The 18,953-nt window shown below is 41.8% G+C and overlaps 1 protein-coding gene across 1 annotated transcript; it reads left to right on the top strand.

Annotated features, from left to right (window-relative positions):
* Positions 1–748: 748 nt before the first annotated feature.
* Positions 749–18,074, top strand: LOC309876189 (elongin-A-like; the record flags this gene model as incomplete). Its single annotated transcript, XM_082756189.1, has 11 exons — positions 749–901; positions 6,318–6,374; positions 8,198–8,310; positions 9,409–10,105; positions 11,517–11,616; positions 12,510–12,674; positions 13,255–13,352; positions 14,153–14,333; positions 14,856–14,979; positions 17,664–17,782; positions 17,917–18,074. 11 exons carry the CDS (start codon positions 749–751, stop codon positions 17,976–17,978), a joined length of 1,869 nt encoding a protein of 622 aa, XP_082612315.1. The 3' UTR covers positions 17,979–18,074.
* Between the last annotated feature and the right edge of the window lie 879 nt (positions 18,075–18,953).

Raw genomic sequence — 18,953 nt, 5'->3', positions numbered from 1 at the left:
AGTGAGTTTATACTATATCACACTTGGCCTTGCTATTGCTGTGTTTGCCATCATACTTACCAGCCACTAAGCAGCCTTATGGCCACACACACACAACAGACACACCACAGGCCTTGAAATGACCTGCAGGTGACCAAAGAAGTTTGTGTGGGCAAGTGCAACTGCCCCGATGCTGTGTCCCATCCATCAGCTGGTGCAGTGGGGACTACGACCACGCACCCCTGCAGGGTCTATACTGATGTATTCGTGCTCTTGGTGCTCTTGAAGGACATGTGGAAGTGCCACCATAGGTCATGGGGCAGGCTGCTGCTCTCCCTCTGGCTCAGAGCCGCAGGCATACTTGAATTATAACTTTTTGCTAAGTACCAACCATAGTGTGTGCTTAAATAAAGGCAAAACTGAGAGAGGCAGCACAAAGCAAAGCAGCTAGTCCATATTACATGCTGATAACAAATATGTGCTGGTAATAGCACAACCAGGTCGACCACAACCACCATCCCTGCAGCCAGCCCCGCGGGGCTGAGGTGCTTTGGGCAGGACGCTGTCGGCTGTGCCCTCAGCAGCAGGACAGGGGGATGAGACCCTGCAGGACACGAGGATGAGACCCTGCAGGGCTGAGCCTGGGACAGCCGAGGGCCGGGGCATGGCACTGGCAGCTGACTGAGGACATGGAGGAGCGGGATGGCGGCGGCGCTCCCCCCCTTGGCCGGGGCGGGCACGGCAGGCAGCCGGCCGCGGGACGCCGCCCATGGCGCCGCTACAAGAGGCCCGAGATGGCGGCCGCCAGGGGCTGCGGGCCATGGCGGAGGGGGCGAGCGCGGCGGGGAGGAGGAGGAAGATGGGGACGAAGAGGGTGATGGAGCTGAAGGAGCGCCTGGGCCGCGCGGAGCAGCCCGCGGAGGTAGCGGGGGGCCGGTGGGGGTCCCCCCGGGTGGCCTCGAGGCTTCGTCCCCGGCTTGGGGCGCCTGGAGGGGGCGATGTGCATCAGGTCCCTTTGGCACCATGAGGTCGGTGTATGGCCGGGCTCTGGCTGCGTGGTGTTTTAAATAGGAGCCTGAGGGGTCCTGTGTAGGATGAGGTGACAAAAATCTGTGTCTTAAAGGTAGATATAACACTGTGCACCAAACCAGCTGATGGATGGTGCTGGGTGTTATGTGTCTTGTCCTGGCCAGAAGCTCAAAGCTGAGGTGCTGAGCTCCAGAAGAGGTTTTTATAGTGGAAAAGGTGTTCCTGCTGTGCTGCAGTGGTGCAGGAAGGGCACCGCATCCTGTGCTTTGATTCCTGGTAGGAGAAGAACTAAGCTACGCTTATCTGAAATAAATGAAGCAACCTGTAGGAGAGCAGGGCTCTCCTCGGGAGCTGCAAGAAGTAGATAAGGAGGGCTTGAAACAAGAAAACATCCTCTGTGAGGTGGGGCAGAGCAGCCGAAGGAGGCTGAACCTGGCACTCGAAGGTACCAAGGTGCAGGGAAGGAGATGTGCAGGAGGGAAGGCACTTTGCTCCAGCAAAGAAAGAAGCCCCAAATTTGACTTACTGTTTGCTAATGAATCGTGTTTGACCAACAAAAATATATTTTAAAGGGCTTTTTTTTTTTTTTTTTTTTTTTTTTTTGAGGGGCTGAATTCATCTTGAAAGTACAGAACATGCTTAGTGTGGTAGATTTCCTGAAGCGTTATAACTTGATGCAAGTTTGTGGAAGTGTTTGCAAACAGAGGGCTGGTATATCATTTAACTTGCTTTGTACTTTGTGGTTAATAAAACTTAAAAAGCATCATTACTACATTCATATTTATTGTGTGCTTTCTAAGTGTGTGCTTATACATGTGCAAGAAATACCGATTTTCTTACCCACTAATGGTTTGTCTTCATCTGCTGGTGCTGTAGGCTTTATCTGTGCAAAATACAAATACCAGAGTGCAGGTACTTCTTGAGGTGCTATACCTTGCAGTTCAGTAAAACTAAAATTTCTGGTGTTCTATAAGTGGTCAAATTTTACTCTATCTCTTTTACTCTTTTTAATCTTTTAATACTAGTGTTTGGTGATTATATGCTATTATGAACAGGAGATTGAAAAGGAAAAGAAAACAACAACAACATCTCTGGAATTGTTTCTAAGTGCTCCCAAAGCATTAAACTTAAAAACACATTAATCCAAGGAGAAAAACACGTCTAGTCCTGGCAGGTTTGCCTCTGTTAAAGAAGGAGATGCCCTGCGTTTGTAACATAACCAAAAGCAGGTGCTGCACAAAGTAGGTCTAATGGTGGTGCTGTAGCACTTCCACTGTTCCTGGTAAAGCTGTGTCTAGTGAAATAGAAACAGTTATGGGTAAGGAGTGGAAGGGAAGGGAGAAACTGATAACTGGAAATTGGCAGTCATGAAATGCACTACTAATACAAGATAAACCTAGTGTTGGAAAACATGTAGTTATGTTTAAAGGCAAAGAGAGGCTTCAAGGATGTGCAGAAAGAATAATAAATCCTTATTATTGATACATATGTCAGTAAGTGTTTGTGTTGTCAAATATTTCTGCTCTATAGTTGAGAATAAACTTTGTCTAATTGTGTCACATTTTTTAATAACCACTGGATACTTTGATAGGCACCAGGGAAAAGATACAGAACATAAATTGTTCATATCAAAAGCTTCTTAATATGCAGGGTTTAATAGCTACCTGGTGAGTTTTCAGAGAACTGACCAAAATTAACAGAACTGATGATTTAGAAGTTGAATGATCCTCAAGATACTAGGGAAGTTCAGCAGCTCTGGAAAAAAGGTTACCATGAAATGAAATGAGCCCTGTCCCTGAAGTCCATGAAGCGCTGCAATGAGCAGCTGCAAAATCTTGCATGTAAGATGTAACTGGTGTAGAAATAAAGGATGGTACCATGAGCCAGTGCACTCAATGAGACTTCATGTAGATATGTACTGCTAAATTTAGCTTGAATTTATCTTAAATTATATTCAGCTGACACTAGCTGTCATAAATATACATAAGTCTCTTAAGGAATTTGACTTGCTGCTGTATGATGCTGATTACAGCAGCAATGTTACGGGCCTGATGTAACATCTACAAAATGGATTGAAATTACAGTCAGCAAAAATAAGTGACAATCCTTATCAGAAAGCAATGCTGTTTATTTTTTGGGGAGGGTGGGAATAGGAGGGGGAGCAATTATCCATCTCATCTTGACATGGTGTTACTCAAATCTTTCTTAATTTAGAAGACAGCAAGCAGTGCAGGGAGATGTCACAAGTACCAAAGTAATTTGTGTCAGATGAAGAGGACTCTTCTAGAAAAAGGCAGCCTTGGTCATGTGCTAGGCTACATTCATTTGAGCGGCCTGCGTTTCAGCATGGCTCAGTGGAAAGTCACAGCTAGGAGCTGTGAATATAGGTCACTCAGGATAAGAGCCTGTATTTTGGAAAGCGTTGACTCAGAAAATGATTTGGAGCTCTGGTGTATTACCAGTTGAGCATGAAATTGCAGTACAAGGCAGTGGCTTATGGAATAACTGCTATCTCCGGGTAGCTTAGCAGGGTCGTGTTATTACAGCGATGTAGTATTAGAGGGGCAATTACGGGAATATTATGTCCTGTTCTGGGGGCTGTTCTTAAAAACAAGGCTGCCGAGCAGGGAAGATTTTAGGACAGCAGCAGAACAGCCACAGCTCTGGCCAGCGTAACTTACCGAGGCTCAAGAACTTTGTCTGGTTGGCCCTAAAAAAGACCAAGAGGTAATGTGTGATTAGTGTTTATATTTGAGGGTTGCATAAGATGTTTGAGAGAGGACTCCCTTTAGTTAGCAGGAAGAGATGATGAGATTCAGTGGCTGAAAACAAAATCAGACATTTTAAAGGAAACTTTTTAAAGTGAGGGCAACTGAGCATAGCAGTGACTCACTTAGGGTTGTGTTAGACTTTTAAAAAGTGCTGTCTTCAAAGATCTGATGAGGTAGCTAGCTCAGCCAGGAGTTAGGGACCTGGTGGGGTCTCACCACCCAGCTGGGTCCCATCCTGCCTGAGCGAGGGCCCAACTACAGGAGGCAAGGTGATCCCAAGGCTCACGCGGAGAGGCTGGAGCAGCGCTGGTGCAATGGGAAGAGACAGACCTGGCACAGCTGGGCCTCTTCTTATCATCCCTCTGCTTTTGGCTTCCACTCTGGAGAGCTGCTTGCTCGCATGCTTCTTGCCTGTTTTTCATTGCTTGGACCCTCTGCTTTCCTTCCTTCCCTTCATCTTATCTTGCTCGTGCTCCTGTTGGCCCTGTGCTTGTGTCTCAGGCTGGTGTGTGTGTGCTCGTCCGTGAGGCTCTGGTTATGCTGCACACACAGGCACACGGGGCTGTCTCTCCTTTAGCATCCCCGAGCAGATATGACTGCTGGGCTCACTGCAGGCTGAGCTGTTCCCAGCTTTTGGGAGACGGGGATCACTGCTCTTAACGGGATTGTTAGTGTTTGATCAATGCTTTCTACCTAACGAAACCCTTCTGTTTGTCTTAATTTGCCAAATGGGATACACATTTCAGGAAAGCAAAATGAACAGTGTGGGCTTTGGTTTAAAAATTGAAAGTTTTGTCTTACATTAAAACATGTTGACTGCTCTCAGACATGCTTGTCATCCAGGTACTTTTGTAATTTACCCCCCTGTTTTGAAGTTGCATGAACAGTAATTGCTTGCTTCCTGAACCCATTTTAAAGATTCTTCTGTAATGAACTCAGCTTCATGAACTAACTCGGTCCAAAACCCATCAAATTCTCATTGTTTCTGTAGCTTGATGAAAGCATCTTTTAGCATTCTTAGTGCAGGACTGTGTCTGGGCTGTGGGATTTATTCCCAGTCTGTTTATACTGCTTGAGTAGCCAGTCATCCTATAAAGCAAAACCCATCCACTTAGCAATGGGCTGCTTCCTTCTGATGGCAAAACTAGTTAAATGCCTGGGAATATCACTTTAAAAACAAAATTAACTAATTTGACACTGATAACATAGTTTCTGATGCTTGTGCTCTTATTAATATTACTTTTTTTTTTTTTTTTTTACTTAACTTTGTAAGCATCTTTGCAGCATATTTTCTTCCTGATGGGGATTAGTTTGGGAAAGCCTTCGTCTCATAATGTGTAGTCTATGCCTGTGAAGTGTCTGGAAAAAGTTAAATGTTAAGGTGCTACTGCAGGGTGGATGCCTCGCAGGAGAACCACATGCCAGGCGTATGGATGGAGCCCACTGTGCACAGTGAGATTTAGGAGGATTCAATTTTTAATATATTATAGGAACAGTGAAATTTAGAACTGTTGCAGAGAGAAGTGACTATTATTAAAGCAATTACTAAAGTTTAAGAAGTTTTGGGGTTGTCGTCCTGCATCCCAGCAGGTTTCTGCCATTGCATTTAGAAGTGGCAATGGTCTGAAAAAAAACAGAAGTATTCCAGGCTTTGTTAGCACCCTATGAAATGCTGTTACTTTAGTTGCACATTAATTCTGTCAGCTAGATAACATAACTTACATAACTGTAGAAATCTGTCAAAGATGATGCAAACTGTGTGTAGTCAACTGCAAGACTCAGGTGTGCTGCACTCCCGTTGCCAAATAAGTTCATACTCTATTTATAAATGAAACTTTTGTATTATTAAAAAACCTCTCAGAGTAAGATAAGCAGTTTCATATTTGAAAAATACTCTTCTGTTTCTATGAAACTCAACGTTTTAATCAAAGATGTATATACTTTGCCCGTGTGAAACAAAGCAGCTGTTCTAGCTTGATTTGGTCTTGTACAAATAGCAGTGAAGGCTTCAAAACCTGACCGTCTTCACAAGCTGAACTCCCATGGGCTTTTTTTTTTTTTTTTTTTTTTTTTTTTTTTTTTTTTTTTTTAATTCTTGGCCTTTAGTGGTGCTGCTGGCTGGGAGACCTTGTGGGAAGCTTGCCTTTTTTTTTCTTTTTTTTTCTTTCAGGACGCTGCTTCTGCTTAATTCAGCCTTTGAATCAGTTCTGTGCTGATCGGTCACTGGTACACCAGGAGTGAGGGCATATTTGTAGCCTGAGCTGCTGCACTATTGATTTATTGATCTTTAATGTAATCTCTGTAGCAGTAAAGTCAAACCTGTTGGGGTTTCTGCTATTACTGCTGCTAGGGGTATTGCAGAACAAATTTCAAGCATAGCACTTACGTATAGTGAAGGAGGGCTTACGTTTTCCTGGAGTTACTGGATCTTCTTCCTGTCAAGGTTTTTTGGATAAACATGGGAATGAGGATGAGAAAAGCAGGATAGTACTTATGCATATGTTATCTAATTAAAAAAAATAATCTGTTTCCTTTCAGATTCTAAAAGCACTTAAGGTACTACAGGATCTGGATATATCACTGGATATTCTAGTGGTAAGTGACCAATAATACATTACACAGTCGTTCACTATGAAGAGTTTAAGGGGTCTGCAATCCCAGAAGCAGTGGGCATTGCTGCATTTGGGAATTAGGACTCTTAGCATGGTTCATTTAGAGCTCTGTATAAGAAGCCATGGAGCCTTCTCCAAAAAGAAGCTGGGCTTAAAACCTAACAAATTCAGCATTGTGACAAGTGTTAGTGGTGAGCAGTGATCTGAACATATAGGGAAAACTCTTACTAAATCTGCTTTCAAATCAGTGCTTAAGATACCCCAAATATGGGTGATCTGTTCTTTGGGCCAGTTGTCTAAATCTTCTGTCTCTTATTAGCTGGTCAAGGTGAGTTTCTTGCATCTAAAGAGCAGCTATCCCAAGTTACAGAGTAAGAATACCTGTGATTTGTATCCTTTGCCAAGGTGCACCCTGTAAAGTTTTTATATCTGAAATTCTGAGTGGTTTGGGAAGCTTCGGGTTACTGTGAATAATGTATCCATGTTTTGGGAAGAAGATTTTGTTTTTTTAGATAGTTCTTTGCAGAGCAAGAGAAAAATATGGTAATTGGAATATTTGGCCAGCTTATTTGGGCAAAGGCACTTGCCTGCCTAAAAACAGATGGGCCTCTATTATAATCCACCAATATTTTTACTGAGAAATGAAGTAATCTCATCTCAGCTGTTAGAAATGACAAAGGGCTTCCTCAGATAATTGTTCTCAGCATACTTGCATGTTACAATGTGACAGACTATGATGGAAGTCTTCAAGTGAGGCAGAGGAAGAGATACCTTAAAATTGAGGTTTCTGCATATTTTAAAGCACTTCTAGGAACATAAATTTCTCACATGGATAGCTTTAGGAAATCCTCCCACCAGTTTTCTCGCATGTATTGCAATACACTGAACCTCCAAACCAGTGCTCCTGAATGATACAGAAACTGAATCTCTTTAAAGCAAAATTATTTTTCTGAAGCTTTAAGGAATTCCCTTCTAAGGCCTGAGCTGAGCCTGGAGGGGTAGTACATGCATAGTTCTTACTCACACTTCACAGGAGTATAATTTCACTGGCTAGTGAGAGCATTAATGGGTTGCTGTTGGCTTCACAAATTCCAGGGTTTGCACACAAAAATGTATCTTAAAAGTGGGGGTTTATGAATTGGAGATACTAATAACAGGATTAAAAAATTCACCTGTGATATTTATATACCCGCAAAGTCTGCAGGGCAGTTCTACTTCTACAATGTAGAAATCAGAGCAAGATTTGAAGACACAATGATAATGTGAAAATAAATTTTATGGTGGGTGAACAGAACAATGAACACGACATCTTAAACATCAGGGGATTTTTTCCTGTGGCGGAGACTTGAGTTTAGTCACATGAACTCTGTTCATCTGGCACCTCTGCCCCATGGTACTTCATGTTGAGGCTTTTAGATTACAATACACTGATCATTTGTGCTCTTTAATATGCTAAACCGTACCTGTATAAATAGAAATATATATAAATTGATTAATTCACTTTAGCAGTATGCATTTTGTGGGCATAAGCATTCAAGCCAAGTGAGGTTTCTGGATTACATACATTTAATGGGGAAAAGTAGCTTCTTCTATGAATTCAGGCTGCACTTTGTTCCCAGCATTTGGTTATAATTATGATTTTCTTTCAGTCTGTTTGTAGACTGAGAACTGTGTTTACTTCTTTAGCTGCTGTAAGACTGCTCAGTCTGCTATGCTAATGCTGCTTGTAGCAGTTTTAGGGAAAGCTTTTCTTGGGATGTTAGTTGTGATTTATTCCGCCCATCTTTCTTGCACCCTTTTCAACAGGAAACTGGCATAGGCAAAACAGTGAACAGCTTTAGGAAACATGCCACTGCTGGGAATGTAGCTAAATCCCTGGTGAAGCGATGGAAAAAGCTTATTCCTCCAGAAAATAAAAGGTAGGTATGGACTCTTTCTACAGGATTAATTGTGGTGTAGCATAACTTAATAAAATACAACTTGGAAATATTAGAATAATACTTGGAATGACAAATATGTGTTATGAAATATAGATGAATGGTAGGAATGAGTCTTTTTTAAATTACTAGGAGACAGATCAAAGCAACCAGGGTTGGTCAATTAGCCAGCCAGCACTCAGACTTCACCTGCCTTTTTGACCAGCACAGGTTCTTAGGTACCAGCCGATGTGAGCAGCACTAAGCTGGTGATGGGCAGTGCTCTCCTCCCCTCTAGAGAAGTAGGAAGTTTGCTTTTTTTTTTTTTTTCTTTCTCAGCAATGTGGCTGTTGTTAAATGAAGCATCTCTTTAGTGATCTGGTTGTGTACAGGACTTCCCTATGGTATTTCTGCAGACTGAAAAGGGTTTTGTGTGTTGGAGCAGGTACACTCGAAAAGATGTGATTCCTTCTCAGGAGTCAGCCTCCACCACTGCCATCAGCAGGCTGACTGTGCTCTGGATGTTTTGCAGCCCTCTTGACAGTGGGAGAAGTTGATCTGAGAAAGCTGAAGCTTCAGATTGACTAAGCAGTGCATGTTAAATTTGAAGCTGTTCCCACAACAGGGAAGTGGCATACCAGAGCACATGGGTAATAACAAAGTATCCAGGCTGATGTTTTGTACTCTTACCAACCACAGAACATGTTTTAAATTCTGCCTCCTAGTTACTTCAAGTACCATCTCTGTATTATAAAACTTGCAAGGAAACTTGTATAAAAGCAGTGGTATCTAAAGCATTTTGAACAAATAGCACTATGTCAAACATGTTTTTCTTACTGATGCTTATGTCCCTACTCTCCATTTGGGTTGCTCTCAATTTCTTGTTGCAGTAGTTAGTGATGCTGGACCAAGAGCGACTTCCCTCAGATTCTGTGCTGATGTGGAAGCAAAATTTGAGTGCCGTTCTGGGTCCTGTAAGAATTATGCCACATGGTGTGATTTAAAGCTTCTGGTTTCACTAATGTAAATAAAAAAGATTGATTCTTCAGGAATGTAGCATCAGATGTAGTGTGGGATGTATTTTTTTCCTTTGTGTTGTAGTGATCACAGAGGAAGAAAAAATGCTGAAAAAGATGAGACAAAATCTTCTGTTTCCAAAGGAACTAAGCCTTCAGAGAAGCCCAAAGCATCTGTATTGGCCTCCAAAAGTTCCAATAGCTCTCCCATTTCTAAGGAGTTGAATAAGCAGCATACTCACAGGGAAAAAAAGCACCGACATACAGGTTCTGAGTCTCAAAAAGAACGTGATAGTAAAGAATGTAGTAGCAGTAGTTCTAAACGTGGCTCCCAGGGTACTGATCCTCAAGCTAAAGAAGGAGACTTGAAAGAGAGAGCCTCCAAGGACAGCAAGGAAGGTTCAGAAAAGAGGTGTTCCTGTGTGGCCAGTAAGGACATATCCCCCACGAACGAAAGGCCTGGTAAGGATGCTCCCAAACAGGAAGATCCTAAGCATGTGAAGAAACCAAAACAAAAACCTGTCACAGGAAGCAAAGCTAAATTACCTAGCGATGAGGAATTTGAGCCCCCTACTATGTCTTTTGAATCTTACCTTAATTATGATCAGGTTACAAAAAAAAGAAAGAGGAAAGCTTGCTCTGCAGGTGAACGTCCAAAGAAGTGCAGCGAACAGAAGAGTAGCTCAGTACCACAGAAGACTACAAAACTTCCTCACGCAGATGAGGGAGAAGAGAAGATCCAAAACTGTGAGGATGATCAATCAGAAACGCCCAGTAAAAAGGTAAACCACTGCATGCTTGGAATAATAGCAAATAAACTGCGGGCAAAGGAGTGTTCTGGTGTCTTACTGCCAGCAAAATTAATCTGTGCTTATTTTAAGCAACAAATGTGTGGCTTTGACATAGGCTGCATGGCAATGGCAAATAATTTTAATTGGGGCAAAAAAGGTTATTTACTACATACTGACAGTTTACAATCAGTTTCTTATGTTTTTTACGATAATTTTGTATGCAGCAGTGGTCTTTGATTGGTATCAGCTAATTGACTTTTTACCTGTAACTTCATTCTTGACCAGCTTGTTTTCTGACTTTAGCAGATGCTGGCATAGCACAGCTGTTTTGTTGGAAGCTGTGGTCTGCTCATTACGGTCTGTAGTGGAAATGAACAGACTCTTCTTTCAGTGCATTGAAGTAAACCACATTATTGCATGTAAGGGTAGCTTATATGAATTGTTAAAGTGAAATACCCTAGTCCCTTGAAGTGGCAGAAAGCTTAAGTAGCTCCTTTGAGCTGAGGTAGAGCTAAACGTGCTTACTAATTAGACTCTTTAAATGAAGCCCTTTGTACGCAGGGAATTAGAGGTCTCTTCAAGTCTCTTATCTTTGCTGTGACGTGAAAGCTCCAGGCTTTATTTATTGTGCAAGGTCTGCGATAGGAATGTCTTCTATCCCAAACAGAGGAATATTAACGGAGGGGCTTGTACATGATAGCAGCATCTAGGAACTAGGGAACTGAGGGAAATCTTGGTGAAATGGAGAGGAAAATGTTGGCTGTTCAAGTTGCAAAAAGTTCTTTCAGATACCAAAACGAAGTTTAGGGAGATGCAAGTTTTATAAGTGCCTGGCTTATGACTGGAAGACACCCAAGACTTAATTTAGATACTGTATGCAATGCTGAGCATTTGCAGGAACACTTACCAGGCTCCTGGAATCTTTAAGTCACTTTTTAAGGGGATATCTGGAAGAGTGTATTGCTTATCCAGCATGATGCAGGAGACGAGGTAGAACCAGGTATGAAGCTGTTTCTTGTCTTTCAGGATAACATTTAGCTTGCCTTTAAACATCTAACTCTGGTTTTTGTCATCTTGCAGTTTTGTTTCATTTGCTGCATGCCTCTAACCTCAGTAGTGATTTATCTGAAAGCCTGTTAGCTGAATACATCTGCTTCTTCCTTTAATCCCTATTATGCACTGATTGCAGATACCCCACTAAGTTCCTTTTGTGATGTAGTACTGGCAAGTAGAAGATGAAGGAATATGCTGAAATATGGGAGTAAATCCTAGTTCAGAAATGCAATAGTTTTGGTTATCCTAGGTAATTTTTGGGCTTGCTTAATTTATTTTGTAGTTTATTTTAAGCCTCAGTAAATCTGAATTTTTAACAATGAAGCAATATTTCCTTGACTGTGTGCAGACCAAGGTGGCGTCCCTTCAAGATCTTCTTAATACTCCACTGCCTAAATCTCTGCCAGGCATTTTAATCTCATCTCTCCCCTATGCTGCTGACTTTAAGGGTAAGTAGCATGTGAGGCTGGTAAATGTGAAGCACTGCATGTTTTTACAGCTCTGTCTAGGGTAGTCTTCATCCCATTTCCTAATAAACTATAGTAACTCATCTGTCTGTGGCAAAGAAATGTCTTCACTTGCTCTCCTGTAGAAATCATTTTGAATCTAAAGAGATATAAAGGCTTCCCTCTTACAGCTTGCAAGTAAAGAAGTGCTGTGAAAGGTTTCCACAGATGTAGAGGAGGTGTAGATCCTGTAGTCGTTCTCTGGGCTCCACTTATCTTTATTCCTGTCTACGCCTTATGTAACTGGAGTAGAAATTGTCACCAGCTGTAGCTTCAGCCTAGAAACTTGCTTGCATTCCTATTCATAGGTGGCACAAAGTGCCAGTGGTTTTCCCTTGCAGCTCCTGTGAGGTTTCAGTAGTTTCACATCTCTGTAGGCTTGAGACATCATTGCTATTGCAATTTCCCTAGGATAACCCTGTAATGACAGCAGCATTTGGTGGCCTGGTAACTGAGGATATCTAGATCTCAGTACAGCTCATGTAGATCAGAGCATCCCTGTTGCAAGGGGAAGGAAGGCTCAGAGCCCAGTCTAGCTGTGGATCCAACTCGTGTAGATCTGAGGTAATGTAAGGCTGCTATGGGTACATGTAGATTAATTCAATGTTTTGCTTTACATTTGCAATGTACTTGCTGTATTGCACTTGTATGAGGGGACTTCTGTAACAGAGTACCTGTAAGGGATCAAACTCTAGCAGAACAACATTATATAATCTTATATTTCAAGAAGCAAAAATATATTTGTCCTGCCAGGCATGTTCCTCTGAATGTTTAAAGCCCTGTAAAATGTCAGGAGGCAAAGAAACCCTGCCTGATGTTTTGTTTGATTTCCCTAGCGCCTGTTGTGGAAGCACCCCAGCAAGTCAGCGAATCAGTTCAGTTCACGGGACGGAGACAGAACTCTAAAATGCAAGTTTACTCTGGCTCCAAACAAGTCCATCTTTCAAAGATGCTTACACTGTATGAGCAGTGCATCCGTGTGCTTCAAAATAATATTGATTGTGAGTACTTCAAGGGCTTTGTAACAGGCTGTACTGAAAGACTATTTGATTTCTTTGTTTCTTCCATGCTGGCCTACTAGAAGGTAGTGTTCCTCCCTACAGACAGTGACTCAGAGCTGGTCAAAAGGCATTTATAAAACCAAACTTATGATCATGCTGAAACACAGTTTTGTTTGGAGGCTTACCTTTTTTAAAGCTCCAACTCGTAGTTAAAATATAATGTCCTATAAAGTATAAGCCAAAAATCCTGCTGACTTTTTTTGCCCCTCCAAAGTGTGTGTTCACGTAAACTGGAATGAGTGATCAAGAAATTATTTATTCCTTTTGTGTAGGCAGAGAGGGGAGTGATACAGATCAGTAAAGATGGGGCAATAGCCATTCCAGGATGCTTTCTCCATCCTCAGATATAACTGCCAGTTATGAACTGCTGATTTGTAGCTTCATACCCTGACTTCAGAACATGTGTTCTGTAGGTATTTGCTGAAACTGATGTCTATTTTTATTTTTTAAACTGTTGTTAAGTGGTGTTACACTTACCAACAAACAAATGAGCTACTAAAAGTGCTGTCCTCTTTTGTAGCACTGCATGAAGTAGGAGGTGTGCCCTTTGAAATTCTTGAGCCTGTGCTAACACGCTGCACACCAGAGCAGTTGTTTCGAATAGAGGACTGTAACCCGGTAAACTCTGCCTTGCTAAATTCAGGGAACCACAGAGGACTTTAGGCACCTGTTCTTGCTTTCCTTGCACCCCTCTTGATAAAGATTCTAAGTGTTACACTGCTTTTGTGTCTTGTATACCTCTTTCTTTGAATTCAGCTGTCATCAAGCCTCCCTCTCTGTCAGGATGTAAAGCATCTGGGAGGTTATTACTGACGACTAAGTGAAAGCCACTGTGGGTAGAAATGGTGCTATTTCTGAAAACAAGAGAAAACAACAACAAAGAAACAACATTTGCCAGGCACAGTAAGAACAAATTTAAGCCTGTTTTCAGGCTTAAAAACGGTTGTGGCTGCAAAGCGTACATGAAATCTCACCCCAGGTATTTCTGAGTTTGCATCTGGTAGATTTTTTATCTATAGTGTTAAGACTTCAGCTCCATGATGCATTTGAACACTGATGTTCTGAGTGTGTGGCACTCCCTAGTGCAAGCTGGCCGTTTCTCTGCATGCCTGAAGTTGAGAGCTGGTGTGGCCTGAGCCTGTGCTGAACACACACATCTACCCTGTAAGCGTGGCTCATGAGCTCAAATATAGAGCTCTGCTCTCTGAAGCTACGTGACTTCTAGACTGATGTTGACATCTCTGTGTGGCATTGTATTGCTTCATGGTGGAGGTACCAGCGAGGGCACCTGGTGGGATTTGTTCTGAACCTTCCTCCACGGGGTGATTGGGCTTTGTCGGCAGGCTCAGCCAAGCAGGTAGTCTTGGAAATGTTACTCTTAAATCCTTGATCTTAAAATACCTTGTGTTCAAACCAAGACGTTTACAGAAGTGTCTGACCACTTGTGGAAGAAACACTGCCAGAGGGATTTTAAAAATGAGAGGCTCCTGGAATATGAATCTTGGCGTGAAATGTACTTGAGGCTCTACAATGAGAGGGAGGAGAGACTGAAGACGCTTACAAAAAACATTCTTTCAGCGCAGGCTAAGAAACCAAAAGGTAAAAAAAAAAATATGTGAGTAGCCTTTTGGTTTTCAAAACCCAGTCTCTTCTGTTCTTCTTGACACTTACTGTGTGGTGTTTAGTGGTCTGTTTGCACTGATCACTGATGCTGTGTCTCAGGGAGAAGGCATCAAGTAAGGATGCTGTTCCTTTTAACTTACAGGTTGCACACAAAGTGAACATATACATTAATACAGCACATTAATGCATAATCCTTGCAGCATGCTGTACACAAACGTTACCTTACTGGTTAGAATGAGGGTTCTAGGCAACCACACAGTGCAATTTTAATGACAAATACCAAAAAATACAGATGCAATTGCAAATACCAAAGTTAACGTGAAGGAATGCTGTATGTGACTTGCTGTGGTTCAGTTACTACTTTGCTATCATTCTTGTTTTTTGAACAATTACTTTTTGCAATTTAAACCTAGAAATTGCCACATAACCATCTTCTCAACTGACTTTCAAACATAAGTAAGGAAAAATCACATCCTCTGCTCCTTGCTTCTGTATTAGGCCGGCAAGTAAAAATGGCTTACATGACTACTGCAGCAAAACCACCCAGGAATATTCGCCGAAAACAAGAAATCCATGGGACAGCAGGACCTGTCACCCAGCTTCATCCCACGGAGAAGTGCAAGTAAGTGTCCTGTGCTGTGCTGCGTGTTTAATTTGAGATTAAACATCTCTGTCAGTGCTAAAGTTCGCTGGCGAAGTATTTTGCTGTTATAAGTAGCTCTTGGTTTACTCTACTTTTTTTTAAGTAGCTAGAAGCTAAGTTGCCTTTTAAGCCTTGTGTGCTCCCCTGCTGTGTGTGTATTGTCACCACGTGTTTCTCCAAGTGCCAGGGATGAATTCATCTTCCCTGCTAGTGAGCGAGCAGCCACTCTTGTTTTCTTCCAGATCACATTAATGCTGCTTGACATCCTGGGGAGATCCCAGTGTTGATGTTTGGTGTTCATAAACCTGCCTAATAGTTTCACATGTTCTCCTGTTTTCATCAAATCCCCAGTGAGCTGTCCAGAGTGATAGAGCTGACCAGAGTGAATCTCAGCAACTGTTAATACACTGGATTGTGGGCTTCTACTTTGGCAGCTTGAAGGAGTGTCTGGAACAGTCAGTCAGTGGCAGTAGCCAACACTAATCACTGGAGGAACACAGAATTGGGATTCCTCAAATATTTTCTTCGTACAGCACAAACCCAAGGTCTCCTCTTGACAGCTTAATTCAGGGTAGTTCAGCAGCCATGGGAACCGAAGCAGAGATGTGGGATTTGTGCTGTCCTGATGAACTCCTCTTATACCCAAGAGCATGCAACAGGGAGAAAAAACAGCTGTAGCACCAACTTCCACCCCCTTTTCCCTTCTCAACTATGTGGAGAGACTTCTTTATGTTTGTATATCTGTTCTAGTCCAAAAGAAAATCAGCAGTTTGGTTTAAAAGCACCCCATGGGTTGATAAGTCTGTAGCAGCAGTTGGACTGTAAAAACAGTGGAGACTGCTCACACTGCCTGGATGTGGGTGTCTTGTGCTGTGGTCACTTACTTCCCTGTGAGGAGCACCGTGCCTTCCCTTCTCCCCATAGCTTGTGGGTGTTCCCTTGTTGGCATAACTGCTCTGCAGCTGCCTGCCTCAAAAATGATCCTTTTGAGGGGGGGAAACTGTTTTAATTGATCTGGGTTACTCTTGAATTAGCAGTTAATGCAGGCTGACAAATATGTAAGTGGAAAGTGACAGGTAGTTGGGGAGTATAAAACTTCAGCTGTTGCAAAGATGATGCAAAACTGACTGACAGTTACTGAAAATGTCAGCAGTCATTGTAAGTAGTTTCTGTCCTCGTGCTGCAGGGCCTGCAGTTGTGCTGAGTAATTCTTCATGTGCCTAAGGCTGAGCTGACCTGGGCTTATGGGAGAGGGGAGAAAACACAAAAACAACGGAAACTTGTGGAAGTGTGTGTATAAATATATATAAATATATTTTTATATATATATAAAATCAAAGCCTGCTGATTTCAGGAACTTGATTTACAGTTTAGCTGTCTACTGTATTGCTCAAGACAGTGGTGGTATGGGGCAGGAATGACAGCCCACATGTTGGAAACCCTTAAAAACAGCTTTTACACTGGAGATGTAAAAGCTTTTTTACAACTGATTTTACAGCTGCACCTTTTAGGTGATCAAATTGCGAAGCTTCTTTCCAGAGTGTTGCTGTTACTGATGCAAAGATGGTCCAACACCAACGCAGTAGCTTAAGGCGCTTCAAGTTGGGCTTCTGCTTTCGGTTACCCTGTGGGAGGTTGTATCTGTTGTGACAGACTAGCCTTCCAGTTTGTGCTTCAGTACAGTAGTTTAAGTGTCCTATCTGTCCTAGTAACTGAATAATGTACTCGAAGACAGCATATTTTTTTTTATGCATCCTAAATTAGGACAAACTATTGTTGTGTGAAAGGAACTGCAAGGAGGGTTTGCCTTCTCGAGAAACAAAACTTTGTTCAGGCATGATGAGTTAACTTAGCTTCTTTGAACATGTCCTTTGAAAACCTTCTCTCAGCTTTACTGTGTACAGCTGAAATTTTCACTAATGAAGCTGGTCTTACAAGGGTTAAGAAGGTCCTGTGGCACACATGCAGGTCCCTAGCAGGCTGTTTGGTGTTTGCCATGCAGTGCTTTATGTTAACTGGCAGCAGGCCTCAGTGACTGGCTCCAAGGTGTACAAGGCTGCCCAGATTGCTGGGCAGTTAAATGCTGTGTTGATTTAACTGTTCTACACAGAGCTGATGCCTACTGCAACCGTCCCAGTCCTTGTCCTGTTACTTGGTGTTTCCAACCTAATATTTAGGGCTAGTTATTGTGCCTTTTCCTGGGCATTTCTAACTTAAAGGAGAAAAACAAAACAGACCTGAAAACTCAAGTGTGAATTTTTCCTAATTTTCTGGCAGAGAGACAATTAGTAGTTCAGCTGTATTCAAATCCAAACAAAAAAATCACAGACCAAACTAGAACACAGGCCAACAGCTTATTAGTCATCATAATAGCTCCATCTGTCGTAAATTCAGATCATTTTACTTTAAAGACAAATAAGAGGTATCATATCTAATGAATGGAAAAATTGTGCAAGAATGGAAATGGACTAGATGACCTCAAGAGGCCCATTTTAACCTGAATTATTCTATAATTTTAAACGTATCACAGTACTGATAAGGAGACAGACTTGTTAAAACACTGTGATAGTTTTTTATCAAAATGTGATGGAGTGAATGGCAGTTCTTCTTTTAAAAAAAAAAAAAAAAAAAAGGGTAATCTCTTTATTTCCTGGTTTTAAAAGAACACAGATTCCAGAAAGCAGAGACAGAAACAATAATTCATCAAATCTGAACCCTACTAGCTACAGTGGAAGCTCTAGCTCAAGTGGAACAACTCAAGATGGAAAGAAGCCTACCAAAAGTAAGTGGAATTTCCTGAGGTTATCAGGATAATTGCTTTAACTTGCTGGTTATCAATGTATACCTAATATTATGCTACTATAACTTTGTCCTTCACATTATGCTGTAATCCTAACTTTTTTTTTTTTGTTAAAGAAGTTGCACCAATCATGAGGAAAACTTTAAGAGCACTGAAGAGTAGAGCTGGACGACGATGAAATGAGGATGCGTATTAGAAGCTTATCTGAATATTTGTATATCGTGCTATAGCTAATGGAAGTAACATTAATGTAAACCTTCCCCAATTTACTGTGGATAAAATAGTTATCAAATGTTACAGGAGCAAATGACTTGCAATAAAAAAAAAGCCCTGGAATCCCTTTGTAGTGCTGCTTCCTTCCTCATAAATAAGGAAAACTGAATTGAAATAAGCTCAGTACATGCTAGTGACCAGTCAGTTCGTGTGGGCTTCTAGTGATGCTGTCTTTATCAGTTTGTTGACACATTTGAATGAGCTTTTGATGAAAGCACTTAAACAACCTTAGCAAAATACATCTATGGCTTATCTCTTAGGAGGAGCCACAAGGTATACTTAGATACAACTGCAAAGAGGTTTTAGTGTCTCCAGCACAACAGTGTTTTGGAAACTTGATATTTGTTGCCCTAAAGGTTTCCACAGGGAGACTTCCATATGTTTCTTTCTGCTAACACCTGGTTTGGTTGGGTTTTAATTTTTCCTCTTCTGGATAAAGACAACCTGTCTTATAAGATGCTCCTGGAACTCTGCTTCTGACCTGGTAGAAGAAACTGCTCAGGATGGTATTTTTTCAGAATGGTATTTTTTTCCTAGTTTCTATGAGACAATGAGCCTGTAAAGGAGAGGTGGGAGGAAACAGTGTTTAATTTGAATTGCTTTTTTAAAGCAGGATTTATAAACTGCTGGGGTAAATAGGGCAGGCCATGACAGTGAGTTAACGAAAAGCCACATGTCATTCAGGAACTCCTGGTTTGGACATTGTACAATAATGAAATACAGACCTCTCAGTGTAAGACCCACTAGGGGCGCTAAGACCTTGTGTTGTGAGGTAGTGTTTTTTTTGGGGGGGAAAAAAGCAGAAGGGAGGGAAGCCATCACTGTCATCAGCTTGATGTTACAGTCATCCTGTAGGAATCTCACTGACTTCAGAATAATC

Source organism: Aythya marila, assembly GCF_965140915.1.
Source record: "Aythya marila genome assembly, chromosome: 3".
In the NCBI taxonomy this organism is placed as follows: domain Eukaryota; kingdom Metazoa; phylum Chordata; class Aves; order Anseriformes; family Anatidae; genus Aythya; species Aythya marila.
The sequence above is the reverse complement of the archived record's forward strand: the minus strand, read 5'-3'. Positions and strand labels throughout refer to the sequence as shown.